At 34.4% G+C, this 21,304-nt stretch overlaps 3 protein-coding genes across 4 annotated transcripts; all 3 read left to right on the forward strand.

Moving 5' to 3' along the window:
• Nucleotides 1–502: 502 nt before the first annotated feature.
• si:ch1073-15f19.2 (cell surface glycoprotein MUC18) lies at nt 503–7,866 on the forward strand. Its single transcript, XM_060896259.1, has 9 exons — nt 503–631; nt 1,180–1,536; nt 1,889–2,007; nt 2,113–2,260; nt 2,413–2,528; nt 4,432–4,585; nt 5,990–6,331; nt 6,768–6,867; nt 6,948–7,866. Exons 1-9 carry the CDS (start codon nt 583–585, stop codon nt 7,042–7,044), a joined length of 1,482 nt encoding a protein of 493 aa, XP_060752242.1. The 5' UTR covers nt 503–582; the 3' UTR covers nt 7,045–7,866.
• Nucleotides 7,867–11,764: 3,898 nt separating this feature from the next.
• On the forward strand, nt 11,765–16,960 carry LOC132863179 (uncharacterized). 2 transcript variants are annotated; one of them, XM_060895819.1, is made up of 6 exons: nt 11,765–11,899; nt 12,424–12,531; nt 12,871–12,913; nt 13,079–13,149; nt 13,635–13,705; nt 15,855–16,960. In XM_060895819.1, exons 1-6 carry the CDS (start codon nt 11,878–11,880, stop codon nt 16,248–16,250), a joined length of 711 nt encoding a protein of 236 aa, XP_060751802.1. In that variant the 5' UTR covers nt 11,765–11,877; the 3' UTR covers nt 16,251–16,960. The 2 variants fall into 2 exon arrangements, with proteins under 2 accessions (XP_060751802.1, XP_060751803.1); XM_060895820.1 differs by having other exon boundaries at nt 11,778–11,899; nt 12,512–12,531.
• Nucleotides 16,961–17,462: 502 nt separating this feature from the next.
• On the forward strand, nt 17,463–18,946 carry timm10b (translocase of inner mitochondrial membrane 10 homolog B (yeast)). Its single transcript, XM_060895832.1, is given in 4 exon segments — nt 17,463–17,640; nt 17,740–17,835; nt 18,057–18,448; nt 18,450–18,946. Coding segments are annotated over 4 exon segments (537 nt in total). The 5' UTR covers nt 17,463–17,613; the 3' UTR covers nt 18,472–18,946.
• The last annotated feature ends 2,358 nt before the right edge of the window (nt 18,947–21,304 follow it).

The raw sequence follows: 21,304 nt of genomic DNA on the forward strand, positions 1-21,304 counted from the left end.
AAAATACAGTAGCCTACATTATATTCAAGTATGAAGACAGACATCTATGCAAGTATTCATGTTTAACATCCTGGCTGGCTGCATGTGTTTGTGTGTGTTCACATGGATTATGCTGATACTGATTTTGAACAGGAAACCAAATTTAAACTAGGAAGGAGGTATGAGGGAGCAGTGCTTCAGAAAAATCTTCATCGTCAAATCTAAAAAAGTTTTTAAAAAATAAAAACAATCAGCAAAATCTGTTTAAAAGAGAAAGAAACCACTTAATATACAGATGGCAAAGATGTATTTATTTTTAGAGATTAACATTTAATAGTTAACAACATTATCAATAAAATAATAAAAATAATAAATACATGAGTAATTCAGTCAGTGGATTACACACATACATTTTAAAAATAATATACAAAATAAAGATATCTCAACTGGTGCAGTTTGTGTGAGGAACAAGGATGTGTGCAGATGCAGACAGTTTTGTTCTTGTATCTTCTGTGGTATAACCTCCAGCCACTTCCTGTGAAATGCGTCATTTCTTTTCGTTCTCTAAAACTAACTGTTGTCTCTACACTCATAGCTTCTGTAATGGCCAATAAAGCTGGCAGTCTTCTGATTTTTATAAGCATTCTTCAAGGTGAGCATGAATAGATTTATTTACAATCCTTCATTAGGTTATTAATATCTTACCTTAATTGTTTAAAAATATGTGGTTTACTTAATTGATTAAGCATTTAATATGTCTATATGAATTTATATCTCATCTGTAACTTGTTAGGAAATGGATCAGTGTTTTTCTGATATTAAAAGTGAGAATCAGTTCTTTGAAAGACGTTCAGAAGCCTCTAGAGCAGCCATGTCCAATCTTATCTGGAAAGGGCCGGTGTGGGTGCAGGATTTAATTCCAACCAAGCAGAAGCCACACCAGAGTCTACTAAAAGCCAAGAACAATTGGTTAAACAGGTGGAATCAGGTGTGGCTTCTGCTTGGTTTGGAATGAAAACCTGCACCCACACGGGCCCTTTGTGGATAAGATTGGACACCGCTGATCTAGAGGCTTCTGAATGTCTTTCAAAGAACTGACTCTCACTTTTAATATCAGAAAAACACTGATCCATTTCCTAAAAAGATTTCTCTAAAATAACCTGTATATCCCTGATTAATGTTATGTAAACTCATCAACAGGAACTCTCAGTCAGACTGTCTTCATAGAACACAAAACAGAGGTGAATGCAGCAGTTGGACAGAACATCAGCCTGCCTTGCATCTTGTCCCAGAAGCATTCAAAAATCATCCAGTTACAATGGCTTAAACAGGCAAAGCATGGAGAACAAAGTCTAGTGGTGTTTAATCCTTTGTTTTCTCCTATTTACAATGCAAATGTAAAATTGGAGCCGATGACAGAAACAAACACCACAGAGCTGCAAGGCTCCATCTTGCATTTGCAGGAAGTTACAGAGAAGGACAGCGGAGACTATGTTTGTGATATCACTTCATTTCCTCATGGCAACATCAAAAACTACACAAAAGTACAAGTTACAGGTAAATCTTTAACGGAATAATTTAGGGGTGGAACAGAATGTGAAATTTACAACATTATAACTATACAAAATAGAATATTTCCACAGTATCTTTTTATTACTTTCTTTTACTACAGCATGTATTCTATCAGTTATAAAGTATAGATTAATGATAATGCTACACTTATTATCAACTATATATAACTATCTACTAATATACAAATGATATAGCCTAGTATATAATTATTACATAGCTTAAAAATGAATCACTCAGAAATTTGTTTCTGAGTGAACAAAGTTGGGGAAAAATTTCTTTGCTTATACATTATAAATCACAAATGTTTTTATCTGAACAACGAATGTTTGTGCCCAAGTTCCGAAAGTTTCAGTGAAGGTCACGCCCACCGACAGGACTGTAAGTGAAGGAGACACAGTGAGCATCACATGTGTCTGTAATCCTCCACCTGATAAGTACATGTTATCATCCTCACTGGTGAGTCAAAAAACCCACCTCAGCAAAAATCACAAGTCACAAGGCACTCATTTTCTTTTGCAAGAAATTACTTTTACCATTGTTTTGATTTGCTCCTCCCTACAGAGTCAATCAAAAATGGAAAATCAGGATGGAAAGTTCATCATTCAGAACATTACACGGCACATGATTGACTTGATCTGTCAGCCGCTCTGGGACTCATCAAACCAACGCTTACAAAACCTTAATGCAACTGTGCACCTGACTGTAGACTGTAATTCTTCATTTTTAGCTATAAAATAGATTATTATACACCTCACACACATTGAGAATTAAGATGAAAGAAAGTAAAGATTAATCTTTATTATGGATTTATTTTATTATTTATTTTGATACTCATAATATTATTCTCGCTCTGTCAAACAGTTCTTGACAATATAGAGTGTAATTCGGAGAGCCAGATACAAGTTGAAACTGGGACAAATCTGACGATTACCTGTGAAGCAAAGTCTTCCAAGTTCTTGCATTTTGTCTGGATGAAGGTAATTCCTGTTTAGGAGCTTTAAAACTACCCAAAATACTTAATATTTATACTCTGCCTGGGGTAAAAAAATATTATATTGGCAAATGTATCTTTTATTTGAATATCACATTAAAAACAACTGCAGAGTATATACTTTATATATTCATATAATATTATTTTATTATGGGGGCATGGTGGCTTAATGGTTAGCACGTTCGCCTCACACCTCCAGGGTCGGGGTTCGAATCCCGCCTCCACCTTGTGTGTGTGGAGTTTGCATGTTCTCCCCGTGCCTCGGGGGTTTCCTCCGGGTACTCCGGTTTCCTCCCCCAGTCCAAAGACATGCATGGTAGGTTGATTGGCATCTCTGGAAAATGGCACTCCATCCAGGGTGTATCCTGCCTTGATGCCCGATGACGCCTGAGATGAGATGACGCCTGGCACAGGCTCCCCGTGACCCGAGGTAGTTCGGATAAGCGGTAGAAGATGAATGAATTATTTTATTATAATTTAGTATTCTCTTATACAGCCAGTGATTGTATGCTAGATATAAGCCAAATTGTATAAGTTTAATATCAAAACATTAATATATATATATATATTATATATGATTTTGAGGATCAGTGTCACTAACCCTTCCACACTAAAATGTTTCGACATTAGACTCCCTAAAGCAGAGGTATGAACATCTACTTTGTTCATTGAGCAATATTTTTCAAAGAAAATGGTGTAATTGCTTTAAAACAAAAACTACTTTCTAGCAGTTTTCATTAAAGTAGTTTAGCTTAAACCTTATTATTTTTTGCTGTGATACTGCTACTTGAGTACGATTTTGTCACATTTCTGTATCGGTATGTTCAATCTGGTGTAATTACCAAGTACCAAGTATTTTACAACAACCAAACCAGAACGTAATCAAAGAATATTCACTTGCAGGTTTAAAAATATACTAAATATTAAAATATTAAAATATTACCAATTTAAAATCCATATTCACTTAATAAACATTTTAATACACATATACTCAATTGTGTAATTATCAATCTATCCAATCAGATACAAATTAAGAGCTTCAGATAATATTCTGTGGCATGGTCGTTAGTGTTGGTAGCCAATCCACCGCAAGGTTTGATGTTTCGTGTGTTCTGTGATGCTTTTCGTCTTACTAAAGTTGTAAAGAGTGATTGATTGAGTTATTTACTTATTCTGCTTGTTGGATTGAACCATGTTAAATCCTCTTTGGAACCATTTTGAACCAGTGTGAATCTGGCTATTTTCCTCTGGCTATGTCACAATTTAATAAAATTCAATATAATTTATTAATTATTTGGATTAATAATAATTATACAAATTTTATTTGTAAAGTACTTTTAAAAGTGGACATTGTTGCAAAGCTGCTTTGCAAAAATATATAAATTTGGAATATAAATGACAAATTTTAAAATATAATCTAATTCTCAAATTCTCAAATTGAATTAGATCCACAATGAGCGGCAATGGTGGCATGGCAAATCTCACTGAGATAATATGAGAAAGAAACCTTGAGACGAATCAGGCTCAAATGGGAACACATTTGGGAACTCAGATTGAAATTAATTGGTGGAAACAAGGCATTTTTATTAGGAAAACTGTCAATCACTTGATTTTTTTGTTTTCACGCCAGACTGTATTGACTTAGCAGTTATAGAAATACTCAAACCATCCCATCGAGCACCAACAATCATGCAGAGACAGACAATAACTGAGAAAACTACCTGATGTGAACACTATCTGAGGCTGCTGGCCTGTATCAGGTTTTATACATTGCACTGCTGCCACATGTTTAAATAATTGTATGAATGTTCAGGTGTAGAGGTGTTCTTAATAAAGTGCTCAGTAAGTGTATATATAAGCCTATGTATGATGTTGCTCTTCTCCTACAGGACAACATGACAGTGTCCTCTAATGCCAGTATAAATCTGTGGTCAGTGAGTTCTGATCAATCTGGAATTTACACCTTGATGGTTCACACTGGAAATCACCGTCTACATAGACAGAAGGATTTTACAGTTACTGTGATAAATAGGACACACACGGGTAAGTGTGTAAAAATCCCTACATAAATCTGTGATGACCTTTAACACCCTGATTAGGGTACATGACAAAAGGATTGGCATTTGCTGAGTTTGCTGCTAACTCATAGCTCACTTCCCGTAATGGCTAGACACATTCTGCTGTGTTCTGTATATTCATGCCACATCTTTAAATGTGGTTTCCTCTACGGACAGAAAGGATAGTGTGTTACAGTATATTTTATAGAAATACAATAAAAAAATATATATTGTGCTTAACTTACATCTTTGTAAACTTCTTTAGCAAACTTGAAGGTGACCAAAATAATTAATAATGATTTAGAGAACTTATGTCAGTGTTTATTTTGCCAAAAAGATACCTGACAATTTGCATATGGTTAAAAAAGTTGGGTTGGTTTGATCCTCTGAGATATTTTGCTGGGTCTGCATTCAGACTGGATCCACCAGTTGATGACTTTGTCCTGGTTTATTATCGTTAAAATTTGGAACAACCTTTGAATAAACTCACATAAGGCTTACAACTAAACCTGCATGTTGATGTTAAGACTAGTTTGATGAATGAATCCTGACCTCCCTGGGGCCCTAAGCAAAATTCTGCTAAGGGGCCCTCCTACCTGACCCCTTGAGCCATGTAAACCATTTGCCTCACATTCACACTTGACACTTCACATATTATATATATTCACTTATATATATATATATATATATAAATATAAAGATATTAATATAAAGAAATAGAACACAGCTTTGGATTTGGGGATTTTGAGTGCATGTCATTTCGTGCACGATTGCACGCGCATATGAACGCATATGAACGCATGTTCACGCGCGGCGCGGTTATCGAGCTGCCATTTATAAACACCATTGGCCTTGGGCGTTTATTTACGCGAATGGCCAAGACAGCCTAAGATATGCACTGGACGCTAATTTAGCTAGTCAGATAGAGACTAGAGACAGAATCACATCAACTTAACTTTACTGTTATTTGCTTTTGCTGACATCAAACTTGAAGAGAACACAAGTTTACCTGGTTGCTGTTCTCGCATTTCACTCTCATTTTGTTTCTTTTTTCTCTTTTCATGGCCAGATGGATAGCTCCGCTTCATATTGTCATCTACACAGTAAACATTAACACGCGCTGTAAAATGAGGCAGGGGGAGGCGGGGCCTTGCATAATTTGCGGGGCCCTACGCAACTTGCGTAGTGAGCATGTAGGGCCGATCGGCTCTGGTGACAGAGCAGTTCATCTCCCTCATTAAATAATGGTTTGGTCAGCATATCTAGCCATGTCCCAGATGTTTCTGCCTATCTATATTAACAAAGACTATTTTTACAAATGGTCAATTCAATTTTAACCTTTTGTGTATAACAATCAATATGTATTTTTGTCTTTTTTGTCCATCTAAAGAACATCTGAGCAGCACCATGATCATGGAAACAACACCTCAGATAAGCAGCACAACTATGACAACACCAGAACTTAACGTTACAACGCCAACATTACAAACACAATATAACAGCAGCACCTCTGATACCACGTCTACAGAGGAAGTCATGTATATCAGCACCTCAACGCCACCTACTGGAAATGTCACCATGCTGCATGTAAACCTCACAACACAACACACAGGGTTAAAGAGCTCAGACACCACCTTCACACATATGACAAGTGAGAGCAGGACAATGTCTAAGATTTTCTGTACATCCATCCCAGGATCTACAAGCAGAGAAATCAACTATGTATCTTCAGGTACCAATACAATCATCTTTACACGGCCACTGTGAGAATAAACAATCTTAACAACCAAAATTCCAAAAACTTTGATGCAAGATTTATGATGATGCAAGCAATTTCTCCTATGTACTAACATTCTAACATTGTATGCTCTTATTTGATATTCAGATGTAAATTTAAATCAAGACAGTATTTTGCAATTTTAAAATTTTTAATTATTTTATGATTTTTGCAAACACTACTTTGTCCAAGTGAAAACAAACACATAAAATCCAGCATTACAAATTTTGAAATAAAGTAAAATGCTAACAATATCATGTCACACATCTTACGGCTTTTAATAACTACATAAGATAGTTAATTCCACCAAAACTGGCGAATGCATGATGACAGGGTATAAAGAAAGAGATCAAAACTCTTCTTGATTTATCTCATCATCTCTTTGTTGCAGATGTAAGCACCAGTAAGTTACATGGTGTGTTTATCATTCCTTTTCTTCTCATGTTGGCTCTGGTTGGGTTTCTTTACCGGCAATACCTCATTCAGAAAAGGTGAGAGACATGTCAGAAGTTCCACATGTCCTGTCTGTCACCTTTCTGTCTACTAACTTCTTGTTTTTTCTTTTTTTTAGGCTGGATATGCCACCGCCATTCAAACCTCCTCCGCCACCAGTGAAGTACACATCAGCAAGAAATCACGACATACTTATTACTGACATTTTAGTATGATGGACTCCTACATCAAAACAGAGCCTTTTATACTGACTGTGTTTTTCCATGTGTGTTGATTTCCAGTGTGCACCTTAAGTTTTTGGTTTATTTTGATATTTTATGTCTGCCTGTAATATATGTAAATTCATTAAAGCTATCCCTTATTTTGTGAGCAGGAACCCTATTTCACACTCTGACATTTCAACACTTTTACCCTCTGTCTTCCCCTGAAATATCTGAAAGGTCAAAAAGCATGAAGAAGGAAACAGGATGTGTTAAAAAAAAAAAAAAAAAGGCAAAAAAAATGCATGAATATTTAGCCTTAGATATAGCTATAAGAAGACCAAAATAAAACTCTATTTTGATCAAATTTGATAAAATTTTTGAAGTTAAAGAAATGGAAAATAATGGCATAAATTCTATTTTAGTGCAGTAGCTGCTGCATCGGATGATATAATGTTATCCAAATATCTAAAATTTAAATCAATTATTATAAAGTTTATTTTCAGGCATGTCCAGGCACTGATGATTTATCCAGAAATCCTTTGCTTGTTGTTTTTTTGTTTTGTTTTGTTTAGTTTTTTTTTAAAACAAGGCCATAAATGACTTTTCTAGATTTCTCCATGTGATGCCACTACACTGAAAAAACTACTATATTAAAATGATATAGTGAGCTAGAAGTGTTTACCTTTGATTGTTATGTTTTTATGGGAAAATCGTTTTTTACGTTACTCTATAATATTATTTCATTGTGTTATATTCTGTGTATTCTATATTTTATTTCCCGTGAATTACCTATTTTTTTTAATAAAAGCTTTAAACAAGTGCAGACTAAATAAATTTTATACAACTGATTTTGTCTCCGCCCTGCGATGGGTTGGCACTCCGTCCAGGGTGTATCCTGCCTTGATGCCCGATGACGCCTGAGATCTGAGGTGACGCACAGGCTCCCCGTGACCCGAGGTAGTTCGGATAAGCGGTAGAAGATGAATGAATGAATGAATGAATGATTTTGTCTCCAACTTCAAATGTGCTAGAAATTCCATATGCAAAATTCAACATTTTGCGTTGCTGTTATTTGGTTTATCAAGTCTGCTTTTAGCTTATTCAGTTCGATTCAATTCAATTAAATTTTATTTGTATAGAGCTTTTAACAATGGACATTGTCTCAAAGCAGCTTTACAGAACATAAGAAACATGGTACAAAACTTTCAAGATAAATATTAGACAAAAGTTCAAGATTAATATTATTCTTATATTTTTATTTAATGAGCAAGCCTGGGGAAACTGTGACAAGAAAAATCTCCCTTAAATGGAAGAGAAACAAACCTTGAAAGGAACCAGACTCAAAAGGGAACCTCATCGTCATTTGGGTGACACTGGATGGTGTGATTATAAATTTTTATAATTTCAGCTGGGGCTGGTACATCTTTTGGTGCCTCCGGATCCCCACAGTGTTGGCCTCTTCTTACTGAACATTTAACATATTTGTCTCATTCACAAACATTTACCATGGTCTGATTCATTAAATATACATACAAGTGTTCATCGGTGATGTTGAATATTTAGATTAAAAAACATTCACTGTTGAAAGTAAATGCAGGAGTAGGTTTATTGAACAGTTTTAACAAAACAAGAACAAGGCTTAAAAAAAAGGAGACCTAAAAACAGAACAATTTGATTTAAGCAGAGACTGAAGAAGGTCGAAAAAACTTAATGCCCAGACAGATAGAAGGAACAGCAATGCTACTTTGAGACTGGACCATGCTATTTAAAAGACATATATTACAGCAATGCACTGAGATTGAGATCCTGCAGCTCTGCTAATGATTGAACAGCATGGCACTAGACACAAACAACTCATTTATTAGGAACACATTTAAACCTGCTCATATATGCAAAGATGCCTCGGATTCCTGTTGCCGATCGATATCTGATGTGGTCTTGTGCTGCTGTCGCATATTCATTTTAATGTTTGTCATGTCACACACTTTGAGATGCTTTTCTGCTCACCATGGTTTTAAAGAGGAAGAAGGGAAGCAAGGAGAAGGGTGGTAGAAGTGGTGTATTTGGAGTACATTGGTTGAAATAGTGATTGCTGTGTTAAGGTTACTAAGCTAAGAATCTGAGCTGGTTTCACATTAAAATTTAGAATTGTTTGCCTTGTGTTTATATAAATAATACATATGATCATTGTACAATTATTTCACTGGCAGGACGAGTGTAGCTTTTTTCTTTTGCAGTGGATACCTATTATTTAATTTCAGAAAAGAATGTTTTATTCCTTTTTTATTTTAGAACTATTTAACTATGTTGGCCTGTGCCTACCACGGAGAGACATACAAACCTACAAACATAAAGTGCTTAATATATGGAGCTTCTACTTGAAGTCTTGGACCACAAATTCCTCTACTAGTGTTAATGACCCAGCTAGAGTCTTAATACTCTCTCCAGTGGAAACGTTACTACTCCAGGAGACATAATAATAAAAATAAAAATAATAATATAATAATAATTAAAAATAAATAAATAAATAATAGTAATAATGAAATTCCTGTTGCAAAAGAACTTTGGTGGTCTTCATGGGGTGATGTGAAGGAGCGGGTTTGTTGAGCCTGTTACACAGAAAGTGTATTAATATTGACTTAATGGACATAAACAATGGACTTAATGGATAAAAACAAAGAAATTTCACACATGCTAATGTCACACATGCGCACTGAACACTCTCTCCGCCCATATTGACAAGACCCGCCCCTTTCTGCTCATTTACCTACCTTTAACTTTACACAGGCTTTAACAAAACACGGCTTGTAACAAAAAATAAAAAATTAGCAGTAAACAGTAGCCTACCAAGAAAGTCATTGGTCACTATCTTCCTCCTCCTGTGCACTGAAACCACTGAAGACATCTCCTTCGGTGTCAGAGTTATCCCATTCGGCAATTTCATTGGTCAAATGAAAGCTTCATGCTGCCAATAAACTGAGCATGTCACAGAATTTGTTTTTTTTTTTTAAAAAAAAAGAAAAATCGGGAAAAATCCATATATTAGCCGCGTCATTGTTTAAGCCGCAAGGTTCAAAGCGTAGGAAAAAAGTTGCGGCTTATAGTCCGGAAAATACGGTAAGTGACTAAACCTGTAACACTAATCTACTGATCAGACAGTGTGATGTCCCAAACAATTAACATTTCAAGATGACAACACAGCTCTACACAACAGGACAAAGGCAGTACAAAAGCAGTCTTTATGTATCTGATGTACTGTACTAATGTAATATCTGAAAATTATATGTCCAGTAGTAGTAAATAAGGCAACCGCACATATGTTACATGTATAAGTTACAACCCAGAAGATATATTTCGCCACTCGTCCGAGGAGCTTTATCTGTTCTTCAGTATTATATTATTATAAGTACTTTTAATAACCACTACTAGATCGTCAAAATGACATGGATGACTGAAAACGTTGATAACTTCATTCTCAAACTCAGAGAATGGCCCTCTTAAAACCAGCCTACACAAAATACCCATTACAAGTGCTGACACTTAAACCTCAGATGACACCTCACATATTCACACGTGACAGGACTAACCAGGCAAACCACATCAGATATCAAGAAGTGACCAACAGGAACAGCTTCCGACTTTTACACAACAGATCATCTTATGTAAACCAGACAACATCAACTGGGGTAAAAGTATTTTGTAATTGTCTGATTGATCATAACATAGCTAGCTAAGTATTTAACCGGTTTAATCACCTTGATTTTGAATAATAAAGAATATATATGTTTACACTGGCCAAACTCTATTGTTAGTGACTATATTGTGCAAGTGTTTTGTGTTTGTGGTTCAGTTCACAAAGAACAGATATGAGTTTACCCTGAAGGACGTTTCCTGCTATGTGGTCGGAAATGGAAATTTCGATAAAAAAAAAAAAAAAAAAAAAGATTCTCACATACTTCACAAAGTACATACATCCTGCAACACCAACCAACTAGCAACAAGGAATGAACAAATAATCATGTGTTATTAATATTTACTGTTGCACTGATTCACTTGTAATAAGCTGTTAGATGTTGGAATAACAGCTTCCTCATGCTGCCATGGTTTCTAGATGTTTCTGTTATACAGCATACGGTATAAGATGCAGCGTGTGAGCTCCAAAAAAGAAATGAGGACAGGCTTCAAAATGTTTACTTGGCTTTAGGTACAATCTATGACCATAGAGCACAAGGCTGTAGTTAATGTTTTCAGTCTGTTCAGTTAAATACAATGCAAATCTATTGTCTCGTAATTATTTTCGTTCTTGTTGTTGATGTTTTTATCAATTATATCATTAGAATTATTCACATTATACAGCATAGCAAGATTTTTATTGCCCAATACTATTGTAGATAACTGGAGCAGAAACACGGTGCTAATTACAAACAAGACCAAGTACAAAAGATTTTTCTACTGAACACAATAAATAAGTGTTTAATCCAGAAATATATTCACAATAAAACTTATCTTTAACTGTAAAAATTCCAGTAACATCCACATTTAATCTATTAGGCTTTCAGGAGAATAATTCAAGGTGTCAATAATCAAAGATCATTCAAGTGATAAATAAACCCTTTGAATGAATTAGATTTTGCTACATAAAAAAGAAAAAGTGCTGTAACACTAAGATAGTTACATAGACTTTGGGTGACGTGAACGTTTGCAGTGAATTAGGTATCCGCCACATTTCCTGTTTGTAACCGAAAAAAACACAAGACAGTAAAAATAGAAGCAGATATGGTGCACCTCACGAACAACCCGCATAGGAGGCAAAGCTAAAGCTTCAGTTGATGTTGATGACAGTTGATGATCAGAAGATCCACAATGGGTAAGCTAGAATTATTATGTTTGCTGTGCTTTAAGTTCATGCAGGATGAAGCCATCGTACGTGAAAGCGTGCTTTCCAAAGTGAAAGACCAATATATACATCTACACACATCTTCTTTTTGACTCGTAAAGCATTTTACATCAAGTAGAATACTGCATTGTTCATAGAAATCAAGTAAAATCAAGCGTGGCCTATTGATTCATAATTTTCATTAGTACATTATGCATTATTTCTAAATATTTGTCCCACTGATGTTTTAAAATGATTGTTAATATAATTGTTAATTGTTAAGCAAGTTTTTAGTCATTATTATTATTATTATTATTTTTTATTTTATTATTTTATCTTTATTATTTATATGAAACATACATAACGGATACATAACATAACATAACGGTTGATTTACTGTGAAAGTTGTTTGGAAGGCAGAACTTATTGTTAAATAAAACTTTATAGTTAATGAATGATATAATGACTTGTAGAAAAATATCTAAAGTTTCTTTCTTTTTTCCGTTTTTTCTAAGATAAAGGGTGCATCGTGGGACTGGCAATAATGCCTATAGCACTGTTAATATCTGTATGTTTAAACATTTATCTCTTTTACCTGAAAAGAAAAGACAGTCAAAGCAGAGGTATGTTAAACTTTTATTTATTTATTTAACACATCATCAGTTAGTAATGCTGTATACTCCAAATATTTCACTGTATATATTTCAGTATATTCTACTAATAATTTATTCTTATATTATATATTATAATGCTGTTATAACATAAAGTGTATTATTGTATTATGCTTATGAATGTATGCTGTAGAGTAAATTATTATATGATGCATATTATATGAATATCATTATAACCATAGTAGTATACAGGAATATTACTATATCGTACCTATAATTTTATACTTTTAAAGTAAATAATCTTACAGTGCATTTAAACACAACCATACCTTCATTTTTTTTTATAAATAGACATTGAGGTGCCGTTGTACCGAGATTCTTTTCATAGTGACAGGTAGGCATATCTTCCAAATAATTTTATTTATTTATTTGTATGTTTGTTTGTTTGTTTGTTTGTGTGATTGCTTGTGTACATACTTGCACATGCTGTGCTATGAGTGTAAAATGACACAAGCCATGTATTAAATAAATGTGTTTGTTTTTCCTAATCTTCTCATAGGTTTGAGGACGATGAACGACAAAATCAAGACAATCCTATATATGGAAACATCTTTTTAGATGGAGTTGGAGGTGAATTAATCTCTTAAGCCTCATAGCCTATTAATCTCATATACACTGTTTATAACGCAAAAATCTGAGCTATGAATAGAAATGCAAAATGAACTGTTAAAAGTCAAGAAACCCAAACTTCAGTTAACAGATTGCAATTTTTTAAGCTATATAAATTAATTCTTTGGAATATCATTTTATATGCACATATGCACAGTCGCCTCAGGCTTGCTCATTAGGGATAAACACAAACAGATTTAAATATAAGTATAGTATTAATCTTAAACTTTTGTATAGTATTAATCTTGATTTTTTTTGTACTACTGATTTGAGTCTATGTCCATTGTTAAAAGCACTATACAAATGGAATTGAATTGAAATAGGGATACGTTTTGTAAATAGCAACACAGTATAATCAACGGCACGTCATAACAGTACACTGTCTCGCTACGTCCATTTTGCATAAATATCTACTTTAATTAATTAATTTTTACTTTTTATTTCAGGATCCATGTCATTGCCTGAATATGGGAACAAGGTACAAATGACAAAAAAAGGCACAAGACTCGATGGAAAGGTACAGTCCACACATGTGCTACTGATGTTTACTCAAAATATCATGATCATTATTATAAAACTGGAGAAATTCCGGCTAGTAAATGCTTCAACATTACAGTCTAATCTAAATGAAATGCATTTAAAATTGTGAAGGAAAGCCATAAATAAAAGGTTCAGGCATAAAAAATGGGACAGTGTCACCGTAGCTGATATTTTCTAATGCTGAAGCTGATGTATTGGAACAGATTTTATCATGTGAAAACACAGTTAATTTGATAGCTAGGCAACTATTTTGAGCAGGTCATCCCACGCATTTAAAAACGGCCACACGCACAGAAACTAACATGGCTCTTTACTTTCACACAGCGACTGTGGTATTGCACTCTCAGACCACCGTGCATCAATAAATTTGACTCTAAGAAATGCACAGGAAACCATATAGAACTAAATACTGACATAGGGCTTGTTTTTTTATTTGAAACTTAACTGTCACACAATAAACTAGTCTTCACAAGGTATAATTATTTGCCTCACACTGTAAGTATACAGTTTACTGCAAAGTAAAATTTTTAAAAGTTTGTTGGTGTTAAATAAAAATACTTCATAAGAAGGAGAAGAGGAGATCGCTTTACATTGTACCCTTGCAAAAATGTACAGACTCCAAAATAAAAATTTATCTAAAAATGTTATTTAACTAAAGACGTACAGAGATTTAAAGTAGCATCCAAAAGTAGCATTTATAATTTAGGACATTTAAAAATAATTAAACGAAATGTGCAACTTTTTACTATGCAAAATATTCCACAATGAATCAAATTGAATCAAAATTGTGCTATTGAACATGTTAACTGCTTTGTACAAAAGCTCAGACTGTCTCTCAAACTCATCCATTCTACTGAAGCACATGTTCAAACGACACTTCATCAAGTTTTACACAAACCTGTGGCATCAGTTGGGTACAGACAGTCATTAAAAATTTCAAAAAAATTTCAGTCATCAGAAAATTCAAATAAGACAAAATTAGTTTAAATATTTTCAAGATTCATCTTTTTACTTAGTTGCTGATAATATAATTTGTATTTTCACTAGTCTCAGACTTTTGGACTCCACTGTATACTGCAGTTACAATGGTAGTATTCATGGATGCATACGACAGTTGCCTGTCTAGTGAGTTATCTTTATAAAGAAATATCTTCTTTATTGTCAAAATATGTATATATTTTGAAAGAAAATTCCATTTTTTTTACATTTATTTTAAGTAATTGCTTTTTAATTTATTATGGAACTATTTTTAAATTGCCGTTTCTGATGACTATAATAACTTCCATAATATAACTGTACAAAAACCAAACAAACAAACGAACAAAATAAAAATAAATCAGATATTCAAATTTTAACACTTTTCCACCTAAGTGCCAAGATTTAAAAATTTGATATTTGAAATTGTATATGTATACAGTATATTTATCTATAGATCAAAAGATGGGCGATTAAAATAAAGTACAAAATAGCTTCAGTGAATAGATTCTGCAGGTCGCTGCCACTGTTTCACTGTGCCACTGACTCATTTCACACGGAAATGAATACTGTGCATCCAAAATATTTTCCTTCTATTAGAGTTTTGATGTTGGTAGTGAGGAACGAACACGCCACTCCTAATTCTCCCATAGGTGTTCACATAGGTTGAAATCCAGTGACTGTGAAGGCTATACATGAAAGGCTGTGAAGGCTATACTGACTCGTTTTCATATTTATATAATACTTACACCATTGAGGGTTTCTTCATGTCCTGTAGATGGGGGTGAAAGGGACCATTACGATCAGGAGAGAAATGTATAATCATAAGAGGTTGATGACCAGACAAAAGAACTTTGTCTGCATTTCAGTGACTCTACAATTAAAAGGACCAAATGGACCCAAACTATGCAAGAAAAATAAACTTCCGCCAACATTTAGCTGTTAATGTCACCTATTTATACTACTATCAAATTATTTATTAACAAGGTATTAGTTATAAATACAGCTGACAAACTTTTTTTTTATTTTTTATTTGTCATTATTTCAGTTTTCTGTCTTTTAATGACTACATTTTGACAGAATTAGCATTGTCTTTATGTTAAATAGGTCCTTATTGGATTAGACACTAATTAAAACATTTTTCCCTCCAGTTTGACCCAGAAGATGTTTCTTATGCATCCTTGGATTTAAGATGTGCTCAGAAGTGTAAGAAAAAGAAGAGACACCAGGAGAGACAGAATCAAGCACATAAGGTCCAGACTCATCCTGCTCCTGGTCGGCAGATGAGGCGCATCGAGAGGGGAACAGACTGTGACAGTACTCTGCCTTCACGGACCAGCAGCCTCATTGTGTCTCGCAGCAGCATTTATCTCAACAGCCATCAAGTAGCACTGGAGACAGAGGAGCTACAGAGGGAGAGAGAACGAGAAAAGGAGAGAGAGATAGAATGGAAAAGTAATCAGGAGTGGGAGATGATGAAGAAATTGCATGGCAACTTTGATCACAGTCTGGAGTCATCAGAGCCAAGTCATGATCAAGGCAGCTAAAGACCAAGGCAAATGTAAAGAGTACATCAGTGCAAAGAAATCTGACTTTCAAAGTTAAATTTGGCACAGTTCATTACAATAACTTATTTTACCATAATTCACAGGCACGTGAAGACAAATATTGCTGCCTGTAAGTGTGTAAAATGATGAACTTTTGTGCTTCTGAAGGCAGTATGAGCTCTGGAATCAGATTGCACAACAGTCTGCCGCCACAAGCAACAGGAGGATATTGAGCAACATTGCTTACTTATATTGTGGAAACACCTTTAAATGTTTTCCATAAAGAAACTGATTACAGAAAATACGACATAGTTTTTTTTTCTATGTATATGGAAACATCCATTGTCCCTAATCAGTTCTGAGCTAAATCTGTAACAGGGCATTTAAAAATAAAAAAATAAAAATAAAAACTGCTTCAAAAACACATGCAAAGAGTTGCAGAGCAAGAATGTTATTTGTAATAGGTAATATCTACTTTTACATTTAACTCACTAGGCAAGCTTGTCACTCTATGCATGTTGGAAATTTGTTGTTTGTGATGATAAAAAATGATACAACTTTAAAAAGTGTCTGCTTTTGTACAAGTGTCATTGATGCTACATTTGCAAACTATATACATTATTAAATCATTAACATATGCAGCTTGATCCTACATTGTTAAAAGTAAAGTGCTTCCTTTATTTAATTAAACCTGTTTATTATAACAACCCCGACATTTGGCATTTATAACATTTAGATTTTTCTGTATAGAATGCAAGACATGTTCATGCATAATCATAATGATGGGAGACCTGTTCAATTCTTTTTCTTGCTTCCCTTTTTATGAAAAAAATGGGTCCATGTAAACAACTGGCATCTGTATAACAGAAAAAAGTCCAAAAATATAAAGTTATAACGAATTGTTTAATTGTAATATAATAAGGGTGATAAGGTTAACCATAAACTGTAGCTCATATGCAGAACTAAAGCATGTACTCTTACAATATAAATAAATACATAGATACATACATATATATATATATATATATATATATATATATATATATATATATATATATATATATATATATATATATATATATAATTAGTTATCATTGCTTTCTTCAGCTTTGTTAGGCAAAATGTACAATATTTCTAAGGCAATAGCCATGTTTAACTTTTATTCTAAAAATGACTTCCGGGGTTCCGCTGCCACGACCATGACGTCACCCTGCTCTGGTCACGTGACATCAACATGGCCGCTCGCATGTGAAAGTCATGCTACACCTTGTGGGGAATTTTATTCGCTGTTTATGAAGGTAATATTTATAAGGTACCGACTACATATACTTTATCTTAAAGACACACTGTAACCTATACTATAATGGACCACGCCGGACAACTGCGGAATGTAAGTACATGTAATTCCTGCTTTATTGTATTTAGACATAAACTGCCAGAAGGTGTTGATGCTTATTATGGGTTTGTTTGTTACATCTGGGTTTTCTAGCTTCGGGACTTCCTCTTGGTCTATAATCGTATGACGGAAATTTGCTTCCAGAGATGTACGAACAATTTCAACTACAGAAATCTTACAATGGATGAAGTAAGTCAATCAGTGTATTAGAATATATTACAAAAAATAAAGTGAGTGCATGGCGTGCATGATGTGCACATGCGCAGAAACCTATGGAAAGGTTTTAAAAAGAGAAATGGAAAATTATTGTGGTAAATTCATGAGGATCCTGGTTTGATGGCATTCAATTTTAGTGAAATATGTACTGAGAAAAGTGACCTTTTGTTGTTGTTTTGTTGGGACCAATATAGGAGCGCTGTGCAGACAGCTGTGCTGGTAAACTAATCCGTTCCAACCATCGCCTAATGGGCACATATGTGAACCTGATGCCAGCCATGGTCCAACGGCGAATGGAGGAGATGGAGAGCAAAGCTGCAGAACTCGCAAAGGCAACCGAAGCAGAAGGCCCAGTGGAGCATCTCTCAGGAGGTTTAAATTCATCAGATGCTCCATCCTCAGTCATAAAATCTACTTCTGCTACACCTCCACCAAGTGTGCAGACACCCACAGGGACAACAGCTACCATTGGCACAATCCAATCTACACCATCACTCTCTACAACAGAGGCATTGGGTTCACACTTTCCAGTACCGATTATTACAGAAAGTGCACATACACCTGCAGCTGAGCCAACAGTAGTCGTTTCATCCAGGCAAACATCCTTAGAAGTGACCTCTCCACATTTAGAGGGACTGAAAGTCTCTACTTCTCCTGTAAATCACAGTCTGCCAGCACAAGAGTCTCTATCAAGTGCTACAGCATATCAGTCTACTGGGGGAGAAAGACCACCATCTTAATGTTGGTTTATTAATGGACAGGGACAAGTTTCATAGTTCAGAGCTGATATATGGAAGCATGTGCTGAGTAGAATAACCAGTGTGAAAATTACTTGAATGTGAAAGAGACTGACTTTCATTATCGTTTTGGGAGTCATGGATATTTCCGGTTCTTTATGATAGCAGGCACAGAGGCAACAAAAAGGGATTGTTTTTTTTCTTTTCTTTTCGCTTCTGATGTTGGATAGAATAAGTGACCGTGTGACTAAAAACACATGAACCATGAAAAACGTATTGTATGATGGTGTTTCGAAGAGCATCACATCACATTTTAACAAAAAATAAAATATGTGATAAGGAAAGCATTTAAGGTTGGTGTTGGTTTTTCAACTTCATAATATGATCTTACATTACTGTATATTTAGCTACAGCAAGATAATACAATTCTTTAAAGAAACTGAAACAATCACTGATTCAGGTCTGTTCCCTTTCACTCTCAGTCTGCACAAGTGTCCTGTTTGATATTATGTATAATATTATAGAATATATAATATGTTCCAGATGCACTGCCTGTAGTGCAGTCATGAACATCGCAAGCCATCACCTAAGACCTGCTAGACATATTTAGTTCCGTCTTAATTGCAAAAGTATCATTTGTAGGCCATGTTAGCTTGAGCTTCAAGAGTTATTATTGCTCTTGGTCAAACATGTCTGCTGCCTGTAGTATTTCTCCTCAGAAGGCAAACATCGGAAAACAAACAGAAATCATCACCACAAATGGTTACACAAAGTAAACTAATACAATTTACAATTTTTAATGTCTCGTTTTTGGGACTGAATTTGAGATGGGAACATGTATGTATGCTGATTAAAAATGAATATAGCTAATGACATATAGCTAATATATAGTTACAGTATAGCTAATGCAGGATAGAATTCAAATTAGAAATATTTTAGCAGTCAAATGCCCGCTGCTGCCACTGAAACTATTTACACAATAAGAAAATAATTCTATAACTTAATAAATAAACTTTGAGGTATATCTTTAACATTTCCACTCAAAGTAGATGAGTATAATCTCTTAGATTCACTATAAAAACATGAAAGTAAAAGAGCAAGAATGCAAAAAAGTCAGTAAATTTTAGTCACTGATAAAATAAAAGTTAAGTAGCATCAAATCATTTACATTGATGGTTATTAGGTCACATTCTTTTAGATTTATTGAAAGTTTCAATCAATTCTTGAAGCTGTCTGATACTAAGTCAAAACCAAAACATGATTCTAGAGATTATCGAGAGACAAATGCATTTATTCTGCTTAATGACTAATGTTAATGTTTAATCAAAGCTAATTTAAAATGTAGTGCGTAAATGTAAAAGTGTAGAAATGTAATATCTGTGAGTAAAAGAATACAGAAAAAAAACAAAGGCAGAAAACAGTAAACATGTATTTGAACACAAATGAACCCTGCCTTATTTGTAATTAGCCATTTAGCACTAAGTAGGAACAAGTTTGCACCTCTTAAGAAACATACCTGCTTTGAGAAATTGAAGAAATGGATGCAAATCTTTAGTGTATAAAGCTACGAAGCAAATATTTGATTTCACATTTTCTTCCACAGTCGAACAAGATGACTAAAGAAGTAAAAGAAGCTAACCAAAAATGAGGTAACATTTAATGCACCTAAGAACCTAAATACAGGCTGTAGTAAGAAACATTTTGCAATATCCTCATCTTTTATGTGTTTCGGTGCCAGACACAGGAAAAAGCTATCTTCCTGTTGGCTACACAGACCGTCAAAAACCATCATATGGCAAAAATACTACGTAGTTTGAACTTTCACAATTTTACTTAACAACATTAACCAGACACTGTGTACAGACAAGTAAAACACATTCAGGCAGAGCTGCTTAAATTTCTTGAATAAATCTAATTTATCACACATTAGTGTTCAAGTATTTAAGTTAAAACTTAAAATAATTAACAAGATGTTCACCGCATATCAATTTTCTATTTTAATTATTATATTAGAAAACAATGAACATCTCAGTTCTATAATTTACAACAATTATTAGACACAACAGGTAGTTTATTAACAGTTAATTTTACTCTTTGTTCTTTCTTTGTGAGAGTAGAGCGTCAAAAAGCTTTTATTATCTGTTCAACCACATATAGCTGAAGCAGTACACAGTGAAAGTTCCTCCAGTACCCTGGTGCTACATAAAGACACAGAGCTGCAAAAGGCAACACAGTGTGTGTGCAAACTCACAATACAATTCTCTACAAGACAGATACACAAAAAGAGCATCAACCATTAAAGACTGTTTGGTGTGCAAAAAAAAGCAGAAGGAAAAATTTGTGTGTGAAAATTGCATCAACTGTGACCAGAAATTAAGTGTTTCATGGGCTACCGCTGACTCGCACATGAAAACTAAAAGAAGAAGAAGAAAATATACAGTTCAACAGGGGCTCCTCAGTGCATGGCCCTCTGTAAGAATATAGTACGGTCTTCATTTGTGATATAATAAAACAAATGGTGTATATTCTTGCAAAAGGACATTCCATGCTGTAGAGTCTTATAAAATAAATTGACTTGGTCATTTCTGGGGCAGTCGTGGCTCAAGCGGTTAAGGCTCTGGATTGATGATCGGGGTTCAAGCCCCAACACAACCCTCCACTATGTCATGTCTGACCCTGCTCTCAGACCCCAACCTCTAAAGTTA

The sequence above is a fragment of the Tachysurus vachellii genome, chromosome 20 (genome assembly GCF_030014155.1).
Source record: "Tachysurus vachellii isolate PV-2020 chromosome 20, HZAU_Pvac_v1, whole genome shotgun sequence".
In the NCBI taxonomy this organism is placed as follows: Eukaryota; Metazoa; Chordata; class Actinopteri; order Siluriformes; family Bagridae; genus Tachysurus; species Tachysurus vachellii.